At 36.9% G+C, this 27,662-nt stretch overlaps 1 protein-coding gene across 1 annotated transcript in view; it reads right to left on the reverse strand.

Annotated features, from left to right (window-relative positions):
• AsnRS (asparagine--tRNA ligase) overlaps positions 1-27,662 on the reverse strand; it is a 384,567-nt gene that overhangs the window by 353,974 nt on the left and 2,931 nt on the right. Inside the window, exons 2-3 of the mRNA XM_090368498.1 lie at positions 23,439-23,521; positions 1,211-1,273 (exon numbers count right to left, since the gene is read on the reverse strand). Of these exons, the coding sequence (XP_090224624.1) occupies positions 1,211-1,273; positions 23,439-23,521 (146 nt within the window). The remainder of the gene's footprint in view (positions 1-1,210; positions 1,274-23,438; positions 23,522-27,662) is intronic.

Genomic DNA, 27,662 nt, shown 5'->3' on the forward strand with positions numbered 1-27,662 from the left:
GGTAGACGACTCTCATCAACCGGTGTAACACCACCACTTTGCTTATTGGAAGCTTGAAGTGGTGAAACCCATGTTTAGTCTCTAGAGCAAAGTTTCCAGCATAACCCCCCCCACCCCATACTTCTCCTTCAACCCATGCATGGTACTAAGTACTATGGGTTTTGATACCTTTAGTGTTTGGGGATTTCATAAAAAAAAAAAAAAAACATGGAAAACAAAACAATGCATTTTTAACTTCACAACCACAAAGTCAACTTTTCCTTTGGTACCATTCAGTTTTAAAACTGAATATATTTCTTATTATTACTTATTCCCCACTGAGAAATTTGAATCTTTGGTATGGGGTGGCCTTTTTTAATCGCATTTTTTCTTGGAAAGATAATTGTGAAACACTAAGTTGCTGAAGTTTATTCGCTGTCACGCAATTTACCTCATGGGGAAGCATGGAGGCCATGATAAAATCAAATTTCACAAAATCGTGTGTCATAGAAATAATATTTTACTTACACATTACCTCATAATATAACTTCAACTTACCAAGTTCAAACTCAATTCGCAATTAAGCTGTAATCACACAATTACACTGTTGAACACTGATATTATTCAGTTACTTAATGGGAATTTGGACGAATAACAAAAAGACACCGACATTGTGGCTACACACCCATCATGGTCAACGATGAAATCTGCACTGCACAGTGACTTTGATTCGTTTCACTTATAAAAAAAAGTATATTGGCAAGTTGCCAATATTCCAGATATTCACAGGAATGCAAAATGTGTCACTGCTTAGTGCACAGTGAGGCCTACTGTTAATTAAACTTCAAAGTTAGAAACAATTTTGTGTTTTTATTCGTTTATTGTAATGATTACTGGAAACAGAGGATGCGTATATTATATGCAAGTCCTATTAATAAAAATATTCATTGCTTTGCACTGTTCTTCACAAAATTTCATATAACTCCGTTCACTGTGTATCTAGATTTAAATAGCTGGGAGGGTGCAGTACCTATGGACAAGTTGCCTATGCTGTTATTTGTACGATCTACAACACATCTGCAAGAGCAAACACGAATGAAAACATTCTGGTTAAATGTTTCATAAAAAATGCTTCATTCTACAATTTTATTGGACACAGCTTAATTTAATGCTATTATTTGTATTATTTTTTTTATTAAATTTAAAATATAATAAACAGTGGTTGAAATACCTGTCCTTCAATTTTTGAATCCACATAAATAGAGGGAAAAGGTTCACCTGCATATCTCATTGCCTAAAAAAAAAAAAAAAAAAAAACCACTGATGAACCAATCAGAATAAAGAATCAGCAATATACCTTTTAAGATAAGTTTATTACATGTATTAAGAGAGAATGCACTTACATATTTTAATTTTAAACATACAGAAAACTCTTTTTTTTTTTATACATTCTTCGATAATAGGTGAATGAGGTGTTAAATTACTTTCTCTTCATTTAACCAATTTTTTTACAGGTAAGTTCCTGGATGCATATGGTCTCATGCAGCAAGTTTTCTTAACATACATGGACCTGTGGATGTGTGAATTTTCCAAATGCAGTTGGCTTACAGTATTGAGTTTCAATAACGGTGTACTTTATAGAATACATTTCTTTGAGGAATTTAAGTTGTGTAAAAATTAACACTTTGCACCTGAAACTTTTAAAATAATAATCAGTTCTTATTTTGACTGAACTGCCAATATTAAGACTGAAATTTGTCAAAAACAAATCAAAATTTTAAAAAAAAATGTGATAAAAATCATGAAAAAAAAATAAACTCCTTGTTGCTTTTTTTTGATGCAATAATATCCTCTACATTTACTTATGTATCATATGATTCAGTTTCCTTAACTTATACATCAGAATTCCACAGAGTTTGTTCAATTTCAGCTTTTGTAAGCTCAAATTACAGAACTGACACTAACAGATGCAGGTTTAAACCATATTTTCTTACTGCCACCTATGTAAATTGTCTACAATTATTTGGAATCATATAAGACGGAGTGGGCAACCACAGGCCAAATACAGCACATGGGGTGGATGGGATTATATCCAGTTATATTAAAGGAGACAGCAAAGGAAGTAAGCAAACCCTTAGGCATAATTATGAGAGTTTCCTTGGACTCAGGGGAGGTCCTCATGGACTGGAGGTGTGTAAATCAATTGACAAAGGGGGTTCACAAAAGGTGACACAAGTAACTATAGACCTGTTAGTTTAACTAGTGTTCTGGGGAAAATAATGGAATCACTGGTTAAAGAAGCATTGCAGGATCATCTGGACAAGACTGCAGTAACAGTTAAGACAGCATGGGTTTGTTAAAGGGAGGTCTTGCCTGACTAATTTTATTGGATACTATGATGTGGTCACAAAGGAACTGAATGCCAAAAATAATTTTGATATCATATACTTCGAGTTCAGGAAAGCTTTTGATACTGTTGCACATGGAAGACTGCTGTACAAATTGGAAAGGTATGGCATTAAGGGTAAATTGCTACAATGGATGAAGGGATGGTTGAGTCGGAGACAACAGAAAATGTGTGGAAAATGTTATTAGTAGAGTTCCCCAGGGTTCGGTGTTGGGTCCATTGTTGTTTTGTGTATTTATCAATGATACTGATGAAATTATATCAGGTTTAATGTCCAAGTTTGCAGATGATACAAAGGTTGGCAGGTTTGTTAATGACAGTAAAGACAGTATGGTACTCCAACAGGATCTAGATAAGTTGGGCAAATGGGCTGAGAAGTGGCAACTGAAATTTAACATTGACAAATGCTTGATTTTTGATTTGGTAGTTATTGGCGCATCGGCTTCTGTGGCCATATTGCACCTCCCAAGGTTTTTGCAGTACTTTGATCCAAGCCCGAGGCGGGAATCGAACCCGCGACCTTTGGGTTGCCGGGCAGGTACTTTACCCACTCGGCTAGCCCGGTCGGCACATTGACAAATGCAAAGAACTACATATGGGTAGCAATAACCGAAGAGAAACGTACCAACTGTGTGGTACTACACTCAGGGAAGTGGAAAGTGAAAAAGACCTGGGGGGGGGGGTAATTGTACAGTCAAATATGAAGTTTGCTGAGCAGTGCAGACGTGCTGCCAGGGCAGGTCATGGAGTCTTGTCAATGATATATAGGAATTTTGCTAGGAGGGACAGGGAGGTGATTATCTCATCATACAAGGCAATGGTCAGGCCACACCTAGAGTACTGTGTACAGGTCTGGAGGCCTCATTTTATGAAGAATGTAGAGTTGCTAGAACAAGTAGAAAGAAGCGCAACAAGATTGGTGAGGGGGAACAAAAGGGGTGCTCTTACCAAGAAAGGTAAGAGCCTCCCCTTAAGTTCTGCAAATTGCAGTGCCTGGAGAGTAGGCACCTGCGAGGTGATCTTATTGAGGTGTACAATGACTTGAATGGGTTGAGCAAGCTGAAAGCTAATGGGATTTTTCCTCTTGCTCATATTAAGAACCTGGCACAGTTTCAAATTGAGGAAAGACAGCTGTAGAATGGATGTTCAGAAATTTGCCTTTAGCCAGCAGGTAGTTGATTGGTGGAAGAGACTTACATCTTTTGTTGTGGAAGTTGATAGCCAAATTAAATTTAAGGCTGAACTGGACAGGCATTTGGAACGAATGGATGGTGAAATGGGATGGTTTTTTTTTTTTTTTTGGCTGATGCTGCATAAGCTTGCTTTCTTGCATCTTATGCCTCTACTAATGCTAATGAAGTATGGTGAAAATGTACTGGATGCATGGTATTTCTGTTTAATAAATATTGTTGTGTTACTGAATTTTCTGTTTTTCTCTCTCTCTCTCTCTCTCTCTCTCTCTCTCTCTTTCTGCCAACACTCTTATCCACACTAGAATAAAGAGTTAGAAATAAGAAACTGTTGTGTGGGATCAAGTAGTCTAAATGATTATTCGATTTAAAACATAACGCAGTCAAAGCTGCAGCGGCTCAGTGCCCATAAAACCTTGATTGCCGAGAACTTAGACTTTTGTCCTAATTAGATGAACACCTTACGCAGTATTAGGGAGACCTTAAAAGAAGCATGGGTCTACCCACGCTTATAGCATAAGGAAGAGCACCCCCACAGCAAAATAAAGTGAAATAATAAAATAAAATAAGGGGGGGGGCAATAACAGTCCTCAACTTTACCATGGTTGCTACTATGAAGTGTGTCAGTGTCAGGTGACTTTGTAGATCTTTGGTGTCTCTATCAGCCAGCTATCGGACATTAAGTCGAAGGTCTTGTGGTAGTTAATGTAGGTCTATTATTATTATTATTGTTGCCCTTATAATATTTCTCCTTGATTCCACCCCTTGGTTATTATTATTAGTAATCCCTCAAAAATCCACTATTTGAAATTTTACATATGCCCCCTGATTAGGATAAAAAAAAAAAACTTTATAAAAAAAATACTTCTATTTTTTATAAAGATAATCTTATTATCTTCATAAGGTGTTTGAATTGTTGTTCGAATGTGACTTGTGAAAGAGGGAAGAGTTGTAAAAACTGTAAGCATGGAATACTGAGTGTTCAAAATAGAAAGAAAGAAAGAATTGGAAAGATTTGTATGTGTTCTAATACCGATTACAATATGAATTTTTTCAGAGATACAGTTTTCTAACAAAAAAAACATTTCGTCACATCTTTATCTAATTGGTTGCTTCATAGAGAAGAAGAAAATTAATTGATACAAATGTAGTCAGGCCATGATGAAAAAAGCAATATCAAAAGCATTTGTGGATTATAGGTTAAAATGTAATGCTTTTATGAGTAGGTAGTGGTAATTGATCAAACTCATATTTTGACATGTAAACATAATCTTGGAAGGTATGCTTGCTTCAGCAAGCATATGGAGTTTCAGTTTAATTTAATATGAATCAAAAAATGATTACATTCAAGCAGTGACAACATGAGATCAAAATACTATGTTTTATATTATAAATCATGTAGTTTGGCCAGGGACAGTTATGATGGCAGGGCTATAATAAGATATATGAAACATATTTGTACAAAACAGTGTTACACAGAAATACCACTTTGTTGATCCTGATAATAATATAACACATAGAACTAATACTGAGCATTTATGGCACTCATAAAGAGGACATTGCAAGCTGTACTTGTAACAATAACTATGAAAAGCCATTAATTTGTTTTTATTTTGGAGAAATTATTTAGCAGGTTTATTTAAGAATAAGATTTAATAAAAATATTAAAACACATTTTTAACCATCTTCCTAATTTTGTTAAATATTTTTCTAAATTTCAATAATTTCAAAATAGAGGATTTGGGTGGGAGAGTTTACTAGTGTATACTATTTTAATAATAAAATTAAAATAGTATTCACTTATTAATTTTTATATGCTTATTGCAAGTAAACAAGCAGTTCACAATAAAATATAAGTACATTGTTCTTAAGCTTTAGATAGAAATTAATTCAATTTGAAAGCAATAATTATGTACCTTACTTCTAATCACAGGGAAAGCTTAATCACTAATATTCTTGTTTATTTATTTACAGAAAAATCTACCTATTTCTCAATTCGTTTGAAAAGAAATTTTCAACCACTTTTTTTTCGACTGAATAAGGAACAGGCATTTAATCATTCCTGTGACATGTTTGAATGCAGATGTCTTTATTAATCATGATTTACTGAACAATCGCTCAGCTTCTGCCACTGTTACAGGAAGGGATAAAAATATTCTAATAGCTATTAACAAACATGGAATATTTCTTCTAAGTTATTTATTGTTATGTAATGTAGCACACTAATATGTTTGATAATAGTTTCAGTTTTTAACATAGCTTGTAGGATTGATACTCGAGAAAATTTTATCAGAAACATCATTAGATTATTTGCAAACCCCCAGGGGTTCACGAGAGTGTTCAAAGGGGTTTGCACTAAAAATTCTGTAATGGCGTCTGCTTAGATTTACATATGTATATTTTTGTAAACTGTTGTTGTTGTTGTTATTTGGTTTTTAGGAGCATTAGCAACTAAGGCCATATTGCTCCGGGATATGCGGTGGTCATTCCCTGACCTTTCCGCATCCTCCGTATTTGGTGGTGACGGGCTCGAACCCCGGTCTAATCAAGAAGCGTGTGCTACGCACTGCTGCTCCTTCCCACCTGGCTACGGAGGCGCCTTTTGTAAACTAAAAAAAAAAAAAAAAAAAAAAAAATAGTTTAATATTAATGTACTGTATGTGTTTTGGTTCAAAATTTATATTTGGTTGTGGTTTGGGTCACGCACCCTTACATAGTACTCGTCTCTAGTCTCAAATCATATCACAAAGAAAATTAATCAAGTTATGCCATACAAGAAATACTCACAAAGAATGCCCAGAAATTTAGCAAAAACTTCTTCACTTATATCAGCAGTAAAAGGAAGGAGGTTGAATCACATTGGGCCACTTGATTACAATGGTTTAACCATTGATGATCCTGCCCAGGATGCTAACAAATTGAATAGGTACCTTGAATCTACATTCACATGAATAGTTCTTTATTGATTCTTGCACTGCTTCTATTGGAATGAGCAGCAGCCTGGAAAATAAGATGCAGAATATTTCAGAGACTGCTGGGAATCATTGGGGTACAAGTAAACACATGGGTTGTGTTAGGGTAGCTAAGAAAAAGAACAGGTGCACGTATACTTGCATGTACACCAATGCTAGGAGTTTAGTAAATAAATTTGATGAATTTGAGGTATTGCTCAAAACATCAAAGGCAGATATTGTTGGGATTTCAGAGATGTGGTGTCACACAGATATAAGGAATGCAGAACTGGAATTCGGGGAGTACAATGTCCACAGAAAGGATAGACAGGACAGGAAGGGAGGAGGGGGTTATGCTATTAGTTAAGAAATACATAAAATCCAAGGAAGTGAAGCAAGTCGACATCGCTGGACAGAGCAGTGTCGAGTCAGTTTGGTGTGACATAATCATTGGGAGATCAAAATTGAGAGTAGGAGTGTGCTATAGGCCTAATGACTCTGATGAGTATAATAAGAAACTGTACAGGGAAATAGAGTGGGCCAGTAAATCAGAGAGTCTTATAATGGGGGATTTTAATTTCCCAGATATTGACTGGAATTTGGGAGCTGGTCACTCACACGCTAGCAAGGCTTTTGTGGATTTATTGGATAATTGTTTTCTACATCAGCATGTTCGGGAGGCAACTAGAGGGAGTAATACTCTTGATTTGATTATCAGTAGTGATTCTTCATGCATTAAGAATCTGCAGATAAATGAACCACTAGGTGGCAGTGATCACAGTGTGCTGAAGTGGGAATTACTCAAAGGGGTAACTACCATTAGGGGTAAAGGGAAGGGTTATTACTTTCGTAAAGGCGACTACGATGGACTGAGACAATAGTTAAATTCTATACAGTGGTACGACTGCTGTTACCAACAGCAAATTCAAAATGGGAAGCATTCAAAGAACTTATCTTGGAAACTACTAGGCTTTACATATCAACTAAGAAATATTGTTCAAGGTTTAGGCCTAAATGGATGTCAGATGAACTAATGAGACATATGGCATAGAAGAAAAATGCATGGGATACATACAAATTAACATGTGACACAGAAGCCTATGATAGATACAAGTTGATCTGTAACCAAGTTACAAAGGAGGTTAGGCAAGCGAAGGCAGATTAAGAGATATCTTTGGCAAGGGATGCAAACAAAAACAGCAAAGAGTTCTTTTCTTATGTAAACTCTAGAAGGAAGGGGATGAATCAGATTGGCCCACTTGATATCGATGGATCAACTGTTGATGATCCTGCTCAGGTAGCTAACAAACTAAATGAATATTTTGCATCGACATTCACACATGAGGAGTTATTCGGCGAGGGGAATGCCACAGGTGTATTAAACTCTGGTAGTAAGCTAGAGAATCGTGTAATCTCTGAGAGTAAAGTGGAGGAGAAATTGTTGAAGATAAACACAAGAAAGGCACCTGTGGTGGATGGGATCTGTCCAGTTATATTAAAGGAGGCAGCAAAGGAAGTAAGCAAACCCTTAGCCATAATTATGAGAGCTTCCTTGGACTCAGGGGAGGTACCCACAGACTGGAGATGTGCAAATGTGACCCAAATTCACAGAGGATCAAAGGCTGACACAAGTAATTATAGACCTGTGAGTTTAACTTCTGTTCCCGGAAAATTAATGGAGGCACTGGTTAAAGAAGCACTGCAGGTTCATCTAGACAAGACTTCAGTTATAGCTCGGACACAGCATGGTTTTGTTAAGGGGAAGTCTTGCCTGACTAATTTGATTGGATAATATGATGCAGTCACAAAAGAACTGGATGCAGGGAATAACTTTGATATTATATACATGGATCTTAGAAAGGCTTTTGATACTGTTGCACATGGAAGACTGCTGCACAAATTGGAGCAGTGTGGCATTGGAGGCAAATTGCTGCTATGGATAAAGGGGTGGTTGAGGGGGAGAATACAGAGAGTGGTAATCAATGGACAATGCTCATCGTGGACTAACGTTATTAGTGGAGTCCCTCAGGGTTCAGTATTGGGTCCATTATTGTTTTCTGTATTTATAAATGATATCGATGATGGTATATCAAGTCCAAGTTTGCAGACGATACGAAGGTTGGCAGGGTTGTCAAGGACACTACTGACACTATGCTGCTGCAACAGGATCTGGAAAGGTTGAGCAGATGGGCTGAGAGGTGGCAAATGAAGTTTAACATTGACAAATGTAAAGTACTATATATGGGAAACAGGAATGCAGAGCAATGTATCAACTCTGTGGTACTCACTGACAGTGGTAGAGAATGAAAAGGACCTGGGGATGGTTGGGCAAGCAGATATGAAATTCTCTGAGCAGTGCAGACGGGCTGCAAGAGTAGCTCATGGTGTACTGTCAATGATATATAGGAATTTTTCTAGCAGGGATAAGGAGGTGATTATTCCCTTGTATAAGGCAATGGTCAGACCACACCTAGAGTACTGTATACAGGCCTGGAGGCCTCATTTCAAGAAGGATGTAGGATCCCATCAGAATTCAGCATGAATGTAACAAAGGGGTGCTCTTACGAAGAAAGGCTTAAGTTTTGCAAATTACAGTGTCTGGGGACTAGGCACCAGCGAGGTGATCTGATAGAGGTGTATAAAGCCCTGAATGGTTTGAGCATGCTCAATGCTGATGGGATTCTCCCTCTTTGCTCAGAATAATCACCTGAGAAGGCATAAATTCAAATTGAGGAAAGACAGATGTAGGATAGACATGCGGAAATTAGCCTTTAGCCAGCGGGTGGTTGGTTGGTGGAACAGACTTCCATCCTTTGTCGTGGAAGTTGATAGCGTAAATAAGTTTAAGGCTCAGCTGGACAAGTATTTTGAACGAACAGAGGGGTGAAGCGGAAGTGGTATTTTTTTTTTTTATTTATTTATTTGTTTATTTATTTATTTTATTTTATTTTTTTTTGGCTGATGCTGCATAAGCTTGCTTTCTTGCATCAAATGCCTCTACTAATGCTAATTGAGGTGAATTCCAGAGGTTCGTCAGAATCTAATAAGGAACTAAATGATTTCTGATTTCAGAAGAAAGTGGAAGAGGAATTGTTGAAACTCAATGTAAAAAAGGCACCTGCAGTGGATGTGATCAATTAAATTATAGTCTCCTTTTCTGCCTCCTTTATTAAAAGAAGTCAGCAAAGGAGGTATGCAAATGCACAGCATAATTATTAGAGCATCTTTGGATTCAGTAAAGAGCCCTATGAACTGAAGATTTGCAAATATATCCCCAGTTAACGTGTCCCACATTTGATCCCACGTTTCAAGTGAGATCAAATGATGATATGAGTAAATACAGGCAGGCCTGTTGATCTTAACTCGCTGGGGGAAAATAGTGGAGACTGTTTAAAAAAGTAATGCAGGTTCATCTAGACAGGAATGAACTTACACTGCAGTCACAGCATGGATTTGTTATGGGGCAGCCTTGTCTGGCCAATCTAATTGGATAATATAAATACAGTAACAAAGGAAATGGATGCACAAAATAATCTTGATATCATATACTTGAATTTTAGGAAAGCTTTTAATACTGTTGCATGTAAAAGAGTGCTTTACAAACTGAGGCAGTGCAGCATTAAGAGTAATGCTATTGCTCTATAAAAAGGCATGGTTGAGTGGAAGAAGATAGTGGTTATTAATGGATGATACTCTTCATGGATTAATGTTTTTAACAGATTCCCCCAGAGTTCAGTGCTGAGCCCACTGTTGTTGTTTTCTGCTTATTAATGATACTGATCATATTGATGAAGGTATATCAGGTTTAATATCTAAGTTTGAAGATGATACAAAGGTTGGCAGGGTGGTTAATGACAGAAATCAGGGTAATCTGCTGAAACGAAATCTAAACAAATTAGGCCAATGGGCTGAGAAATGGCAGTGGAAGTTTAACAATGATAAACGCAAGACACCGCATATGGGTAGCAGTAATCCCAGATTAACTACACTCACACTCAGGGTAGTGAAAAATGAAAAAGACCTGGAGGTATCTGTGAAGTCAGATATGAAGTTCTCTGAGCATTGCAGACAGGATGCCAAGACAGCCCATGGAGTTTTGTTCTATGATATACAAGAACTTTGCTAGCAGAGACATGGAAATGATTATTTTGTTGAATAAGGCAACGGTTGGGACGCATCTCAAGTACTGAATACAGGTCTGGAGGCCTCATTTTAGGAAGGATGTAGATTTACTTGAGCATGTACAGAGAAGGACAACAAGATTGGTGAGGGGAATGAAGGGATCCTCTTACCAAGAGAGGCTTAAGTTCTGCAAATTGCAGTGGCTGGAGACTAGGCACCTGCGCAGTGATCTGATTGAGGTGTATAAGGCCTTGAATGGGTTGAGCATGCTGAATTCTGATGGGATCCTTCCACTTGTTCAGATTACGAACCTAAGGGGGAATAAATTCAAATTAAGAAAAGACAGATGTAGAATAGATGTGCGGAAAGTTGCCTTTAGTCAGCAGGTGGTTAATTGCTGGAACTAACTTCCATCTGTCGTTGTGGAAGTTGATAGGTTAAATAAATTTAAGGAGGAACTGGACAGGCATTTGAAGGGAATGGTGTGGTTTTTTTTTTGGCTGATGCTGCATAAGCTCATACACTTGCTTTCTTGCATCACATGCCACCACTACTACAGTTTCTCACACCAATTTCTATATAAAATTCATAAGAAAATCACTTCAGAAACAACTGCAGTAAAAGTTTCACTATATTCAGTAAGGTGAGAGGGCACAAACAAGTGTAGACTCATGTTGGTGGAGCTTATGTGGAAAGTACTGCTGTTTTGTTATGTAATGCTAATTTAGTCAATATAAATTGGATCTAAAGATGCCAACAGATGCATGAAGATAAGACCTATCAAGGTAAGCCTTGTATTATAATTTTCATTGAATTTCTACTGAGAACTAATCATTTCATTTTCGTACACAGTCACAAAGGCACAATCACCAATACTACCATTGTTATAGCACAGGATCATATCTCAGTGAAATCAAAATGAAAACAGAAATTTTTCATATGTAAAGACACAACTAAATGTAATAAGTGTAGCAGTTTTTGATGAGTTATTTGTATATCAGTAGCATTTCGTATACTATGTGACCATCAGGAAATTTCATTCCCCCCACCATGTGAGCTAACCCTGAATAGCTGTATCAACAAATACTTGGAATTATGTATATGAGATACTGCTGGAATTGTTGGAACATTTTCTATCTCATTCAAACCCTTTTATTGACTATAAAATAGTAATGGTATTTGCCATACAGTACAAGGAAGTTACAGGCTTTTGCTGCACTGCTAAAAAAAAAGGTAGATCAGAAAACAAATTATATGCTTCCCTCCTCACACAGGTAAGTATCCAAAAGACCTTTAAATTTATTCAAATTGGCAGTCTCAACTACCTGCAAGGGTTGGTTTGGTCTGTTATTTTTTTTTTATAGCACAAAAACATCAAGGGTTATAATACGCCAGGAAAAATTTGAATTTACGAAACAAATTGAGATTTTGGGAACCTATAAAAAGGTTACCTCGTCAAAATTTGTATACATGTATATATATAAATAGGTAGAAGGGAAAAATACATTTCCTATTTCATATATGACTATACATATTAATAGTACTTGAAAAGTTAAAAACTGCTGATGTGCGGTAATTGTCAAATAAAATCTGACTGAGGGTATAAGGCTCAAGTCAGATGGCACATACAAGGGCAACTTGTTCCAGCTGTCAATGACTTGCTGGCTAAAAGAAAACTTCCTACAATCTAATCTAAAACTCAAGACCTACAATTTGAATTTAAGACCCCTAGTTTTGGAATCGGTATGAAAAGCCTAGTAGCTTCCACGATTAATTCCTTGAAAAGCAGCTCAAGTGTTCCCCCAAATCCGTGTCAGGCAATGTGACGAATATAAAACTCTGTAAAGGACAGATTTATTTAAGTTAGTGAGTGTTTGTGTAGTATTAGTGTGAGGTTGTGTTGTTCATCTGGCCTCTTGGCCTACGGGCTTGTGTTTTTACACTAAAACTTCCAGTTAACTGTCCAGCGCTATGAGGTGGGCCAGACAGTAGGGAGAATGAAAGCACTGGCGGTGCAACGACTGGACTGTGGTAGCCAAAGGGAGAGCCCAGTAAAAAAAAAAAAAAAAGGTTGAAGGTGATAGTGGGAAGACAGGAAATGGGAGGAGGTTAAAGTGCTAGAATGAAGGGGGGGGGGAAGTACTGAAGGCACCCAACTGGTTAAAAGGGGCAACAGATGAGGGACAACCAGGACTAGACGCCCATCCTGCCCTGGGGGTAGGAGTTGACAGGTGGCAGTGGGGTTACCCACCACCAGCCAAATGGGGAAAGGCACACCCAGGTTGGGGGAGGGGGGTAAGATAAAAACAACCAACCCAGGTGGTAGGAGTGAAGGATCATGGGAAAAGAGTCCCCATGTTGGAGTGCTTGTGTTTGGACTCTATCCCACTCTGAACAAGGTGCAAGCCCTGTTGGCCAGTGTCAGTGTCCCACACCATACTGGCTAACTAACAACGGCATGGTGTCTGCTTGGATAGGCAGTGGCCACAATGGTGGTCATCTTCCCATCATCCAACGGGGGGGGGGGGGATATTAATTACTCGATCCTCATTCATTCTCTGCTCTCATTCTAGTTTTATAATTTTTTCTTAAATTTTCAGCCAGATTATAAATTTTTATTTTTTTTTCCATACATCCATCTTCTTTCTCACCTGGGGGGGGGAAGCATTGGTGTGTAGTGCACTTACTATACTAAATATTTAATAATTAAAATTGACTAAACGCTAGAGGTAAGTAAATATTTACATTAATCAATATGTGGTTTACCACAGCATTTATTCTGCTGGCATTTGTCTCATATTAGTATTATCAGAGGGAAATGATACAAGAAAGCAGGCTTATATATAGCATCAGCCAAAAAAACGTTCTCATTTCACCCATACATTCATTCCAAATGCACTAGTTCTGCCTTGAACTTTTTAAGTTTTTGACCTCCACTACGACAGATAGAAGTCTGTTCCAGCAATCAACCACCTGCTGGCTAAAGGCAAATTTCAGCACATCTATTCTACAATTCTTTTCTCAATTTGCATTTATCTCCCCTCAGATGACTAATCTGGGAAAGAGGAAGAATCCCATCAGCACTGAGCTTACTCAAACCAATTATTCAAACCTCAAGCCTTATATATCTCAATCAGATCACCTCACAGGTGCCTAGTCTCCAGAAGGTGCAATTAAGCCTTTCTTGATAACAGCAACCCTTTCTTTCCCCTCGCCAATCTCACTGCCCTTCTCTGTACTCATTCCAGCAGTTCTACATCCTTCCTTAAATGAGGCCTCCATACATGTGTACAGTAATCAAGGTGTCGTCTGACCACTGCCTTAGACGAGGGGATAATCACCTAATTATCCCTGCCAGAAAATTTCTGTATATCATATTCAAGACAATGAGCCATTCATGTAGAGTGTCTGCACTGCTCGGAAAACTTCATATCTAACTGCACAATTACCCTCTGGTCTTTTTCATTCTCTACCACCGAGTGTAGTACCACAGAGTTGATACGTTACTCTGGGGTAACTGCTACCCATATGCAGTACTTTACATTTGTCAATGTTAAACTTCAGTTGCCACCTCTCAGCCAATCTGCTGAACTTTTCTAGACCCTCTTGCAGTAGTGTACTATCATTCACAACCGTGCCAACCTTTGTATTGTCTGCAAACATGGGCATTAAGCCTGATATACCTTCATCACTATCATTGATAAATACAGAAAACAACAATGGGCCCAACACGAACCCCTGGGGGATAGACTAATAACATTAGTCCACAAAGAGCATTACCACTCTGTCTTCTCCCACTCAATCATCCCTTTACCCATAGTAGTAATTTGCCTTTAATGCCATACTGCTCCAACCTGTACAGTAGTTTTCCATGTGCAACAGTATCAAAAGCTTTTGCGAAATCCAAGTATATGATATCAAAATTATTTTTTGCATCAAGTTCCTTTGTGACCTTATTGTAGTTTGTTTGTTTGTTATTTGGAGCATTAGCAACTAAGGCCATATTGCTCCGGGATATGCAGTGGTCATTCCCTGACCTTTCCGCATCCTCCGTATTTGGTGGTGACGGACTTGAACCCCGGTCTAATCAAGAACCGTGTGCTACGCACTGCTGCTCCTTTCCCACCTGGCTAAGGAGGCGCCCACCTTATTGTAGTATCCAATCAAACCAGTCAGACAAGACATCCCCTTAACAAACACATGCTGTGTCTGAAATATAACTGCAGTCTTGTCTAGATGATCCTTAAGTGCTTCTTTAACCAGTGCCACCACTAATTTCCCTGGAACAGAAATTAAACTAACAGGTCTGTAATTACTTGTGTCACCCTTTGATCCCCCCCTTCGTGAATTGGAGACATTTGCATATCTCCAGTACATGGGGAAACTAACCTGAGTACAAGGTAGCTCTCATAATTACAGCTAAGGGTTTGCTTTCTTCCTTTTCTACCTCATTTAACATAAGTGGGTAGATTCCATCCATTCGAGGTGCCTTTATGTTTAACTTCAACAATTTCTCCTCCACTTTTCTGTCAGTTATTTACAAAATCATTTAGATCCCTGTTAGAATTTGATAAAATTCTCGCCTCCACTTCTCCACAGAATTCCTCATGTGTGAATGTAGTGCAAATCACTCATTCAGTTTGTCAGCTACCTTAACAGGGTCCTCAACAGCCAATCGATATCAAGCTCACCAATCTGGTTCATCCCCTTCCTTCTAGAGTTTAAATAAATAAAGAACTCTTTGCTGTTTTTGTTTGCATCCTTTGCCAAAGATTTCTCATATTGTGCCTTTGCCTGCCTAACCTTCTTTGTGACTTGATTACACACCAGCTTATATCTACCATAGGCTTCTGTGTCACCTGAAGATTTATACCCATGTGCATGCTTGGAAGACTGTTTCAGAAAAATTTATGTGATCTCATTGTATGCAAATTTTGACATTGTGCCTTTTATCCCTTCATCGATGTCATTTATGAAAATGAGAAACAACAGTTGTCCAAGAACCGATTCTTGAGAGACCCCACTCCTGATGTTACACCAATCTGAAGAATATCCATTAATCACAATCCTCTGCCTTCTGTGACGCATTATAGCTTTAGTTGCTAATGCACCAATAAAACCCAAGAACCAACCAACCAACCAATCTGCCTTCTGTCCTGCAACAACCCATCTTAGAATCTTACTAGTAATACCAACCTGCTCAAGCTTAAACAACAACCTCTCAAGAGAGACTGAGTCAAATGCTTTGCTAAAATCCAAATAAACTATGTTGAAATTATTCCCTAAATCCAGCTCATGAGTAACTGTGTCAACAGTTACTCATGATCCCTCAAAAATAGCCTACTAAGTTAGTTAAGCATGATTTACCCTCAACAAAGCCATATCTATCTAAATGTCTCTGGATTACACTCTTAATCAGTGCCTCTAAGATATTTCCTACTACTGAAGTCAGACTAACAGGTCTGTAGTTACCAACTTCACAGAATCCCCTTTATGTATTATTGACACATTGGCCCTTCTCCAATCCAAAGTTATCTCACCTGAGTCTAAATATGTGCTGATTAACCTGTATGGTTCAATACGCTCCCTCGCACTCTCCCTTAAAACTACAGTGTATATGCCAACTCCAGGAGCCTTACTTGCCTTTATGCTCAAAAGTTTTTCTAATAAAAAATCATCTCTAATTACGACATCACTAATTTCATATGGCTCAGCCTCACTCACACAGCCACTTCTCAGCATAAAGGGTCTTTTGTCAGTAAAGATAGATGTAAAGTACCTGTTCAATTCATCTGCAACATCAGCTGGGTTTTCTAAGGCTTTCCCACAAGCAATGCACAAGGATCCAATCTGATTCGCTTTTTTCTTCCTCATATTCACATACATGAAAAATTCCTTATCCCCATTCTTTGCTCTCCTGGCCAATGCTTTCTCATGCAGCCTTGGCCTCCTAACTTTATTTGTGGTACTATTACATATTAACTTGTGCCTGTTGAAGACTTCAGTACTTTTCACCACTCTGTAACTGTCCCTTGCTATATTTTTCTGCTCTATTTGACCAGCCAGTTCAGCAGTCATCCATTTTGGCATCCTCCTCCTGCAATATTTTTTTTAAAAGTTATTATAAAGCATATTATAAGTTGAATGCCGAAAATGCACCTAATGACAGTAATAGAAAAATGACCTCATATTCTGGGACCAAACCTCACAATTGTAGCCCATAGTTCATCTAAAACAAACAAATAATGATAACTTCCAAATTAACTCAGAGGATGAAAACATTAGATCTGACAAGTTTCCAGCAAGAAAAATCAAATCAAAACCAGATCAAGGACAGAATTTCTGCAACTTGCTGGTGTTCCCCAAGGTTCAGTTCTTTCTCCCACTCTTTTCCTCTTATATATTAAAGACCTTTTTCCACTGACCAGAAATCCTATCCATCATTTTGCTGATGATAGCACATTGCATTCCACCTTCAGTTTGAGAAACCTTGCCCCGCACAAACAGCTTCTACTTCTTGAATATCCCCTACCAATTCCTTAAATGGTTGATCTCCAGGTAATTCTTCAGTGGGACAAAGCTAGTTTAGTTGATTTCATTCCTTCTAAACTCAGTCCTGTCTTATATTTCATAAAAAGGATTCTTCTACTCCTATGTGTATCATCTATGATAATCTGATTTCTGAGCAAGACCATATATATGTACTGAGGATTACCCTTACTTCTCACCTCTCTTGGCATAAGCACATAAGCTAAGGAAAAGAAAGCCTGCACACAAGAAGCACGCAAAAATTCGATGAAATTTACCGGTAAAAGTACTTTGCCATAATGGCATTTGTATTGTTGCTCGCTCGGTAAACAGACAGTGGTTGTTATCGGTCTGGAGTAGAAGTTGAATCCTACAGGAGCTTGAAATCCTCCCGAAGTCTGGGGGGGGGGGGGTAAACCTGAATTTTTTCTTTAGAGTCACTAATTGAATTACGAACAGAGTTGGAAGTTCTGGCGGCGTAAAAAATGTTCGTAACGTAGTTTCACCAGTAAACTTTTTCGAAGTTGGCCATGCTTCTCGTGTGGGCTTCCTTTGCCTTTTTTTTTTCTTAATAAACAATTTATCCACTAGTCCACCAGTGATTCTAAAAAAAAAAGGAGGGGTTATCCCCTCAACCTCGGGATTGAAACCCTCCCGAGGTTGAGGGGATAACCTCAACCTCGGGAGGGTTTCAATCTCCCATGAGATTCGATTTCTACTCCTGACCGATAACACCCACCGTCTGTTTACCGAGCGAGCAACAATACAAGTGCCGTTACGGCAAAGTACTTTTACTGGTAAATTTCATCGAACTTTTGCATGCTTCTTGTGCATGGGTTTTCACTTTTGTTCTCAGCTTAACTTTTCTTCCAAACAGCTGTTCAACCTGTACAAATCCCAAATCCACCATACCATGGAATATTATTCCCTCATCTGGGGTGGGAATCCCAAAACCTCTCTCAGGCATCTAGATTCCATTCAAAAGAGAATAGTTAGATTAATTAATGACTCATCTCTAACAGAGTCTCTCCACTCTGTCTCACAGGCATTGTTTCTGCTCCTATATAGAGGAATAGACATAGTTTCTGCTCCTATATATTTCTATATAGATACTTCCTTTTTAACTTCCATTTACTGGAACAACCTCCTTTCATACGTATTTCCTGAAAATTACAATCTACAGAAATTAAAGTCTAACATCCACAAGTATTTTCTTTCATCTTATCAACCTTCAAACCCATGCATGGTACTACATACTAGATTTTAATACCTCTTGTGCTTAGGGTTATAAAAAAAAATAAATAAATAAATAAAAAAAAACAACCCTAAGTTATCACATCAAATACCAAACTAACTTTTATCTACACCTTATATATTGCTAGGAAAGTAAGGAACTATACTGGCATGATTGCAAGAATTAGCTGTGACGATTGGGAACTAAAAAAGAAGCCACTTGCTCTTATTTATAAGGCAATCTTCTCCCCAGTTTACCTATAGTGCAGACCTTTGGTTTTACCAGTCACACTATCCAGAAATAGGGAAAGTTTGACTTCATTCAGCATATTTTATTATATTACTAACCATTATTAGAGCCTATCACATTTTAGCACACTTGCTCTCCAGATGCTAGTATGTAAACTGCCTCTGAATTTAGAGGTTATCAAAAGAGGACTAAATTATAGAATTAAAAAAACAAATCAATAGCACTGACATCTTAGAACTTCCCTAAACCTATAAGTTAACACCAAACAAGAAAGGAAAAGGTTATTCAATTGCCTATATCAACTATGGCAAACCAGATGGGATGAATCCACAAATGGCAGTCACTGGGAGGTTCCCACCACTGTTGATCCTAGTTAGCCCTAAAACCCCACTGGTATGCACCTGGCCTATACACCACATTTATAATAAGGGAGCATGACTCCTTGTAAAATGTTCAGTTCTCAAAAATACTGATATGTATGGTTCATTCTGGTAGAGCATAAACAACTTTTTAATTATTATTATTAGTGGCAGTACAGACCAGTTAAAATAAGGCTAAACTCAATTTTTCACTGAGCTAAAATTACATGTGGTTGCCTTTTCACAAGGGGAAAAGACATGAAAAAATAAATGTACAGGTGCACATGCATCCATGGAAGCATTTTATAAATTCTTAAAATAAATACAGGTAACCCTTGTATAACACGGTAGTTATGTTCCTATAAAATCTCATGTAATGCGAAACTGTGTTATACGTGACTAAGAACCAGAACAAAAAAAAAGGATTACATTTCAAAAGCTAACAAGGTGCCTCCATAGCCAGGTGGGCAGGAGCAGCAGTGCGTAGCACACACTTCTTGATTAGACAGAGGTTTGAGCCCGTGACCACCAAATACGGAGGATGCAGAAAGGTCATTTTTATTTTATTTTTTTATTATTTTTGTATTTTTGTATGGGTGGCTCCTAGAACAGAAGTTCATCTCCGCCTTGTTGCTCTGTTCAGTTTTTACAGACTGTCAAGGTAAGGCCAATATGTGTCGTGTAAAAAAAAAAAATTAAATTAAAAAAAATAATATATATATTTTTTCCAATCCAAAACCACACAGAATTATCCCATGTTGGATGAAGATAGATGAAAAGGAAGGCGAGAAAGAAAGAGAGAGAAAAAAAAAAAAGTTTTTCATCCCGCATGGGAGAAAGTGATAGGAAAGAAAAACTGTTTGTGAATTTGTGTGTGTGTTCTGTAGCGTGATGTTGTGTTTTGGCCACCTGGAAGCAGTGATCACCTGGACGACTTCCTCCAGGTACTCTTCCCTAGCAGAAGGAGGGCAAGGCCTCCCCCTACTATCTGCATGCCCTCCTCCCTGGGGAAAGAGTTCCCAGGGAGGAAAGAGAAACTTGTATAAGATGAAGAGAGGGAAGGAGTATCCCCCCCCCCCATACTTCTCCTTCAACCCATGCACGGTACTAAGTACTATAGGTTTTGATACCTTTCGTGTTTGGGGTTTTCATAAAAAAAAAAAAAAAAAAAAAAGAGGAGAAGGACTATCCCGGCCCAGGGAAGTCCCAATCCAGGATGGATTGCTAGAACAAAAATGCAAACAAAAAAATATATATAATAATAATAATAAAAAAAATAAATAAATAAGTAAAATAAAATAATAATAGTAATTAAAAATAAAAAAATAATAAATATATATATGTGAGAGAGGAGCCTTCCTGGTCTGGGGAGCCCCAGCCCAGGTCAGAATGGGAGGGGGGAAAGGTGAGGGAATGGCCACCACATATCCTGGGAGCAATATGGCCTTAGTTGCTAAAGCTCCTGAAAAAAAAAAAAAAAAAAAAAAAAAAAACCAAAGTACCAAAAGCTAACAAAAAATACACCATTTTTTATGACTATCAGAAACTTAATTTTTATTAAAAATAGTAATAACTGAACAAATGCCTTACGAACTGTGATACATACGTCAGATAATGTACGTTCATTTAAGTTGCTTCCTCTTCATCGCTGTTAAGCATAACCAAACGAGGATGTTTTCTGTGTTGCAGAAGCAGAATATCTTCACCTTCTGAACTTTCTTCAGCTGCATCTAGATTTTGTGTATCTTCTGCTCTCTCTAAAAAATCAGTAATCTGGTTTGTTTCCTTTTGCTTGATAGATCTTTGTAAATTTCATGGTATTGGGCTAAGCATTTTTGATGCTCCCTTTTGTGCTCCTTTCAGTCAAAGGATCTGCATCCAAAAAATAAGATTTTAATTACTCAGCAAAGTTTACGCCTTCTCATATGCTTTTTGGTGTAAAATATGGAACTATGGAATTTTCATCTGTGCTATCGCCTTCTGAATTGATTTGGTTACCTCCAATACCATTTCCACCAAATCTGCTTTGCCAGCCTCTTTTTCTACCAATAATTATTGAATGTCTTCAGTAGTCATATCATCAAAACCTTCCCCTCCTACCAACTTAGCAAGTTGTACTATCTCACTGATTCCGTTTTCTGCCAATTCGACCATATTTCCTAAATGAACTGACTCTGGCCATACCTTTTTCCAACACTCAACACTCAAAATTTCAAAGTCAACAATGTTGACTTTGAGCGATAAAGCTACGATTCCAATACAGTCCACAATTGAAAAATGTTTCCATGCCTCCATCACTTCGATAGACTCGAAATCAATTTTTTCCTAAATCCATTGTAATAATTTTCTGATGTAATGAGTTTTAAAGGTAAATTAAAGAAGTTGTATTAGATGGTAGGAATATTACTTCAACTTTTGGATGGCCTGGCGTGTTATCCAATAGTAATAAAACTTTGAAATGTAAATTTTTTTCCACAAGGTCAATAGCACAGAACCTAACACGAGGATTTCCTAACAAAATAAAATACGGGGATTTCCTAATATATATAAATTTTTTTTTTTTTTATTTATGTTATTATTATATATTTTTTTTATTTATGTTATTATTATTTTTTTTTTATTTTTGCATAACGACTAGAGAGCCAAAAGCAGGGATTCACAAAAGAGAATGGAAATACTGAAAAATTACATCCAACATAACAGCAGGGTTTTTCCCTGCTGTTACAAAAGCTCAAAAATATCTTGTTATGCAAATTTGCTGCAATTGTCTGTGTTAGAGCGAAACCGTGTTAGGTAAGTACCGTGTTGTGAGAGGATTGTTGCAATTTATCAAATTGTGTCACAGCGAAACCGTGTTGTAGAAGTACCGTTTTATACGGGAGTTGCCTGTAAATAACTGACATCATATCTAATTCTAATTTCAGTTTTGTCTTTCATTAATACCTTTGCTACTGTTATATCAAGCTAACATAAAATGCAAATAAATAATTTTTTTTAATTAATACTTCAATATATATGTAGTACATTCAAGAAGTTCCTAGAATCACACACTGATGTTTAAATGGTTTGTGCTATGGCCGTAGGGTTCCGTTATGTGTACTGGCACTGATTTGGTGCACACGCATACCAAGTTGGGAACTGGCTTAACCACTTCAGTCATGCGTCACAGCTGACTGATTGCAGAATGTCACAGTTTGTACGACATACTAACACCAAGTTCTTTAGACTTCAGAAAAGTGCTATAGACAAGCATTGCAGAAAGTTTATGGAGATGATGCTTTGAAGAAAACAGCAGTTAACAAGTGGTTTAATTGGTTTATAAACAAGTGGCTGGAATATGAACCTCACAGTGGATGCCCTTTGACATCACGACATGAAGAAAATGTCACGAAACTGAAGGAACTCATGCGATATAAGGCAAATGACTATTGTTGTGATTGCTGATGAAGTTGGACTGTTTGTAGGCTCAGAAAACACAATCCTGAAGCAAGATTTAGGATGTGTCATGTGTGTGCAAAGAGGTTTTAACATGCTGGCTGTCAGATGATCAAATGGACTGCAGGAAAGTCATCTCAGGTGATTTGTTCGAAAAATCTACAGCGAAGGATCCAAGCTTCCTAAGAAAAGTAGTCACTGGGGATGAGAGTTGGGTGTTCACCTACAATCCTGAGACCAAGGTGGAATCATCCAAATGGCACACAAAAATGTCCCCATGACCCAAGATGTCTCATGCAACAAAATCAACATCAAAATCAGTCATATTGATAGTTTTATTTCCAACAATGCACCGTGAATTCATGCTAGGGGGAAGCATTACTGCTACTTACTACATTGAGACTTTGACATATTTGTGTGAGGATATGAGGCAAAAATGATCTCAAAATATGGAAGGATGGCTGGCTAGATCCTACGTGATGACAAAAAGTCCAATTATATGGCGAAAAAAAAAAAATTCGACCATGCAGCAGCATCCCTCCTCCTCCAACCTTGCACCATCTGACTTCTGACTGTTCCCTAAAGTGAAAATGGGGCTTTGAGGTTGTTGTTTTGCTACAGTAGATGACATCAAAGAAAGCACCAAAGCTGCCCTAAGTGCACTAACAAAAACATGATTTTAAAGAATGTTTCATTGCATGGGAAGACCAATGAAGTAAGAAAGAGGGAGAGTGTTTGTGCATGGGAACACATTGTACTTTGAAGGTGACTAGATTAATAAGCCCAATCGCTCACTCAATGAACTTTTATAGTAAAATTCAAGTAACTTTTTGAATGTACCTCATTATTAAAAGCAGACTAATGCACAGTTCACATCAGCTTTAATGGTCAAGATCCAAAAGGACGTAAACTAAATTTAAATAATGTACATCATAAGATAACAACCATTATTAAATAAGATATTATAATAAATAAATGCTATACCTGTAAAACCGTTTTGAAAGGCCTCATTCTAGTACCATCCCCTTTTTCATCACTTCCTTCTAAATCTGAGGTATATAACTCTCCTAATAAAATAAAAATATTTTAAACCACCATTTCAAAGGATGAAAACTTAAAGAATAAGGAAAGGAAAGCTCAATCAATATATTTTTTTTTATCCAAATTTTGTCTTCAAGTATATCATTAACCATAAATTCTTTATTACTCAGTGAAATTAGAGAACCAAATGAAAATTACAAATGAATATAATCAGAAACTGTTGCGAATAATTACTACTAACAGGCAATTATAAAAAGAAAAAAAATGTATATACAGTAAGTGCCGATTATAGTGATAGCATTTGCAAATTAAATTAAATTTAATTTTTAAAAATCATTGGGCTAATAAACGGCGATTCTGTTAAGTGAAAATCAACGGATATCATCCATAGGCTATAAAAATAAATACAAAAAGCACAAATTTACACTTTATTACTAATTAAATTATACGTGAAAATCAGAAGAACGTTATCAATAGGTTAGCAAAATAAAAATAAATTTATACTTAAGTACATGGTTTAATATACATATTAATTAAACATAGCACTTTGTAATATAATTATAATTTAAAATAGTCACTTATTTTAGATTGCTTTAAATTATCACCACAAAATCTATTTATAGATTTTTCAATATTGTATAACAGTCTATAATCACATTCACTTGCCCGAGAGGCGTATTGGTAAAAAAAAATAGTACCAAAACTCTCATTCTCCAGAAGACTATATGATAATGCTACATCAACTGAACCAGACCTCAGACTCATGGTTCATAGAACAACCAGTTCTAGCGTTCAGCTCATGGCAGATCAAAATGCAGCGTTTGTGTGCATCACAGTACATCACATTCATTGGATCTCTATCTAACACATTGTACTGTAGTAAGAAATGTTCGTTTCATTGCAAAAATTATATTTTTGTTTTTAAATATATTTTTAAAGAAATCTATTAATTTTAAAGATTACTATTAATATATATTTTTAGTAGCAATGGGTAAAGTAAATATTTCTCCCTCTCCTTTGATTATGCCATTGTTTTATAATATTAGGTGTATAAATTTAATGATTTTCTATTATGACATTTAGAAAAAAGTACCAGAACATTGGTCCAGTGCATTCCAGCTCGAATACACCACTGTTTGCACGATTTTCTTCCAACGCTCTCCTCAGGACTGCTATAGCCTCAAGAGTTTGCCGTTTTGTAACTGGAATTCATTCAGGTTCATCCTCATTTTCCTCCTTCTCCTTGGCAAAATTATCAGTAACAGACTGGGCAATTTCTTTGTCTGTTAAAGCTGTAGTAACTTGGAGATCACCATCGATATCCACCCTTGTCTTCAGCTTTCAATGTGATCGGTAACATGATTTAGTTGACCATCACGAATAATTAATCAACACTTTTTGAAACAGTTGCTAATGCAGGTTTCAGAAACTTCATTCCATGTACTCAATGTCATATGAAGTGCATCTAGAACAGTTATCTGCACTGCAATATCGGATGATGTTCCTAAACTTTCAACTACAGACTGGTTGATTCTTCGCCTCGTATTCGACCTATAAAAGGTCTTACAAAGGTTTTTATTATTCCCTGGTCAAGAGATTGAATCAGTGATGTGGTATTCAAAGGTGGAAAAACTAATTAATGTTTCTGAAAGTCAACTTTGGATGAGCTGGATAGTTGTCCAAAACCAATGCAATTTTTTGGTTTTTCTTATTCAATTGCAGATCCCATTTACGAAGATAATCTTCAAATAAAGCTGTTATCTAAGCATTGGCATTATTGGTATATTTACATACTCTTTTAAAGCACCGAGAAGATTTACTCTTGCCTATAACTAACGGCTTCATCTTGATTGTTCCCATCATGTTCCCATCTGTAATCTTGTCTTTAACCTTCTTTCATGCAGGTGCAGAGGAATTTTTAAAAATCATGCAATGGTCTGGGGTAGCCCTGTAGTACAACCCTGTTTCATCTGGATTAAAAAAAAATGTCTTCAGGATTATAAGTACTTAACATTGAAATCCAGTTTTTCTCTGTGAAGTTTGTTGTAAACAATATCCTGCCTCTCGTTCCAGCTTTTCAGCCATCCATCCATTGTCTTAAACTCTTCGTGTAGTTTTTCAGCAAAATCATTAGCTTTTTGAAGAATGCTACAATTGATTGGTGCATTAAATGAGCTGGCCTGTTTGAACTAAATGAACAGAACTTCATCTACTGTTTGGCATTTCCCTTCATGCTTCCATTTTCGGGTGTCACTATTTACTATTCACTATTTCGGGTGTCACATATTAGTGTTTAATGTGTAACAAAATTTTAATAATTTTGATAAGATGACTGAGGCACTCCTAATTTTACTGCTGCTTCCCTTTGAGACATATTGCCTCAGGTTAATTCATTGTACATTTCTATAATTTGTAACTTATCTTTTACACTCAAATTCACTCTTCACTGACATTTTTTTTTTTTTTTTTTTTTTTTGGGTAGTGAAATTTAAAACAGTAAAAAAATAAGGCGTCAATCAATAACAAAGCACACTGCACACACAAATTAGAACTAACACGACATGCTAAGTGAGATGCGGAGTAAAAAAGCTTATGAAGTTTAGATAAGGAATGAATAGATTTCAGTGAAAGGGAAACAGATTCACCATAATAACACAATTGATATTATTCACCATAATAACGTAAAAAAACACTATTGGTATTATTGCAAATGCAATAAGATTGAGTTTACTACCCATTTATAACAGATTGTATAAACAAAAATGCCCGGTAAACTGAAAACCGCATGTTTTCGTTTCGTGGTTGTGACCTCTAGAAATATGCTTTAGTAAAATATCACAGAGGAATTTGAAATTGATTCTTATAACCAAAGATATGATTCTAATTAACAATGAAAGTGTAGTGCATTTTATTGATTTGAATCGGTTCTTTGAAATTTGATTCAATAAAGATGTTGATTCTAATAAGTTATCACTATAACCGGCATTTACTGTGTTTGTGTGTACACTGGTGTTCAAAGAAAGTGCATCACCTAGGAATTTCACATTTCTAACCCTTTTTTGCAATGTCCTGTTACATTAATGACTAGCATCACAAATAGAAATATAAACAAAAGATATTTATTAATAGTTAAGGCAAAGCTAAGTAATATTTGACAGGTAATTTAGGTAATCTAAGTAATTTTTGCAAAGCTAAATAATATTTCAAAATATTCCAAAATAAGCATTTGCAACCTTTATACAACAGTTTTGGTAAACATGACAATTATGGCTGAAATGTTATCAGAAGCCCTCAATTTGCTTTAGTTTATCATTTTAAATGGAAAACAAAATGAATAGTTCACCAGGTGCAAACTAATATTTAGTTGAACTGCCTCTGATCCTCATGACAGCAGCACACCGTTGAAGTATTGACAAAATCAATTTCTGAAGATAATCATAATAGTTTGTGGTTCCAAACACGAATTATGGCTTCCTGAAGTTCAACCAAGGGTCTTTGGTTTCTTTCTGGCAACTGCAGATTCCACACAATGCCAACAGTTCTCTATAGGATTCAGGTCAGGGCTGTTTCCTGGCCAGCTAAGAGTTGTAATGGACCGTTCTTCCAACTATTTTTTCACCTGTAACAAATCTAAACACATTACTGTCGAACTTCTAATGCAGAAATGAAGCTAAAATAACTACAGAAGTGCCTACTTACACTTTTTGCCCAATGACAAGAAGCAGAGTCGTCCTGAAAGATGCAGTTGTTTACTTTGCAGGTTGAAATGATCTCTAATGGTTGGCAGCAATTTGCCTTCCAATATAGCCAGGTATCCACTGGCATTTACGGAATCTTTTATAAAGTGCAGGTGACCTACTCCATGATACAAAACTTACTCCCATATCATTTGGCTGGTAGAGAATTTCACTGTAGACACTATACAGTCTGGATGGCATTCTTCACCACGTCTACGGCGAATCGTTTGTATTAAACCTGCATGGCTCTCATCAGAGCCATGCAGGTTTAATTTCTTCTCATCCAAGAAAATAACTGACTTCCACTGCTTGGGAATCCATTTTACATGCTCCTTACACAAAATTAATCAGTCCTTTTTTAATTTTTTGTGTGAGGAGCGGCTTCTTCTTAGGACAAGGGGCTACAAGTCCATTTTTGAAGAGGCGTCTT

Source organism: Mastigoproctus giganteus, chromosome 2, assembly GCF_048544385.1.
Source record: "Mastigoproctus giganteus isolate SK-2022 chromosome 2, ASM4854438v1, whole genome shotgun sequence".
NCBI classification, from domain to species: domain Eukaryota; kingdom Metazoa; phylum Arthropoda; class Arachnida; order Uropygi; family Thelyphonidae; genus Mastigoproctus; species Mastigoproctus giganteus.